Here is a 1,682-nt window from a genome sequence, read left to right as displayed (position 1 = left end):
TAGTGAAATTGGTATATAATTGTATTTTTAGCTAACCTTTTAAGTAATGCCACGGGTACATAATTTATTCACACATACATATGGGCAGTTGATACTATTTTCTTTGATAATAATGCGGTGATTTCTATTTTTTGTGATAAAGATACTCAAACAAGTGTCACATCTAATATATCTCAAAAAATACAAAGAATGGTATAAAAGATGGACAAAAAGACATAAAACGATCCCTAAAAAAATAAGAGTACATCATAGATTAAATCGGTCGTTTTCTTTCTTCAAAAGGTGCAAGTCGAGACTCCTTTTATTATCCAAATACTAAGATAATAGATCATTCGCATTTACACACAGCTACATATATATATATATACATAATATTAGCTCAACCCGTGCAAGCTAAGGGACTAGGTTTCAGCTACCCAAACCACTTCCTACTCATGCATCCTTGCAGGAGTTGAATTTACATAACTACCCTAGCTTAACATTAACTTGGCCCCGCCAAGGTTAATTTTGAAAAAGAAATAGAAAAGGTTAACTACACTTAACGTACGCTAGGTTAACTGATTAATTGGCTGAGATGTTTGTGCGGTGGGAGTTCCTTTCATGAACCCATGCATGTTAATTAGTCTCAGCATTCAGCGTGTCCTTCTCGTCATCCTGCTCACCGGCACCGCCGCCGCTTCCGACTCCGACGACCTGCACCCTCTCTACGCTCCTGGAGTACCACCTTGCCCAGAAGAGATAGTTGAAGAAGTTGAGGATGCTGAGCGCCGCAAGGAGCCAGTAGAAGAGGTCGAGCCTGTCCTTGTTGAGGTCGTTGTTGGCAAGCCAGCCGCCGCCGCCATTGCCTGCCGTGGAGGTGGAGCTACTGGTGATCCTGTTGACGAGCGACACGAGCACGGAGCTGAGGTAGAAGCCGAAGGAGTAGGAGCAGTAGGTCATGGAGGTCAGGAAGGCCTGCATGCCGGCGAGCGACTGCTTGTAGAAGAACTCGATGAGCCCGACGGCGGTGAACATCTCCGAGAGCCCGAACACCAGGAACTGCGGCGCTATCCAGAAGATGGAGAGGAGCCGTCCGCCGTCCGCGGCGTGGCGGCGCCGGGCCTCGACGAGCGCGGCGGCGACCATGGAGAAGGTGACGGCGAAGAGGCCGACGCCGATGCGCTGGAGCGGGGTGATCCCCGTGGCGACGCCCGTGAGGCGGCGCATGGCGGGGACGAAGGCGGCCTCGTACGCCGGGACGAGCGCCACGAGCATGATGTAGGGGATCGCCTGCAGCGACGCCGGCGGGACGTGGAAGCCGGAGGCGGCGAGCCGGGTGTCCATGGCGCTGCCCTGCTGCACGGAGAAGGTCTGCAGCTGCGCCAGAATGGTGTTGAACACGATGGTGCACGCGAAGATGGGCACCACGCACAGCAGCAGCTTCACCTGCTCCACCTCCGCCGGCGTGCACAGACGCCACGGGCTCTCCTTCGTCCCCGCCGACGACCCGCCGGTGCTGTCCGGCGCCTTCACGCAGGCCTTGTCCAAGAACCTTGATTTGGAATAATCCAAGATTTGAGACACTTGATTATTAGCAAAAAAAAAACTTCACAAGAAATAAAACTTCGAATATTCTGTACTAGTAGTTCTGTTATATATTTGGCACCTGAACTTGTTGATGTGGCAGATGTCTGTGGTGTAAC

The 1,682-nt window shown here is 51.0% G+C and overlaps 1 protein-coding gene across 1 annotated transcript in view; it reads right to left on the bottom strand.

Annotated features, from left to right (window-relative positions):
- Positions 271-1,682, bottom strand: part of LOC8057176 (protein NRT1/ PTR FAMILY 4.3) — a 5,663-nt gene continuing 4,251 nt past the window's right edge. The window contains 1 exon segment of the mRNA XM_021460715.1: positions 271-1,645. Within this exon segment, the coding sequence (XP_021316390.1) occupies positions 616-1,645 (1,030 nt within the window). The 3' untranslated portion in view covers positions 271-615.

This window comes from Sorghum bicolor, chromosome 5 (genome assembly GCF_000003195.3).
Source record: "Sorghum bicolor cultivar BTx623 chromosome 5, Sorghum_bicolor_NCBIv3, whole genome shotgun sequence".
NCBI classification, from domain to species: Eukaryota; Viridiplantae; Streptophyta; class Magnoliopsida; order Poales; family Poaceae; genus Sorghum; species Sorghum bicolor.
Note: the sequence above shows the minus strand (reverse complement) of the source record. Positions and strands in the feature narration are given on the sequence as shown.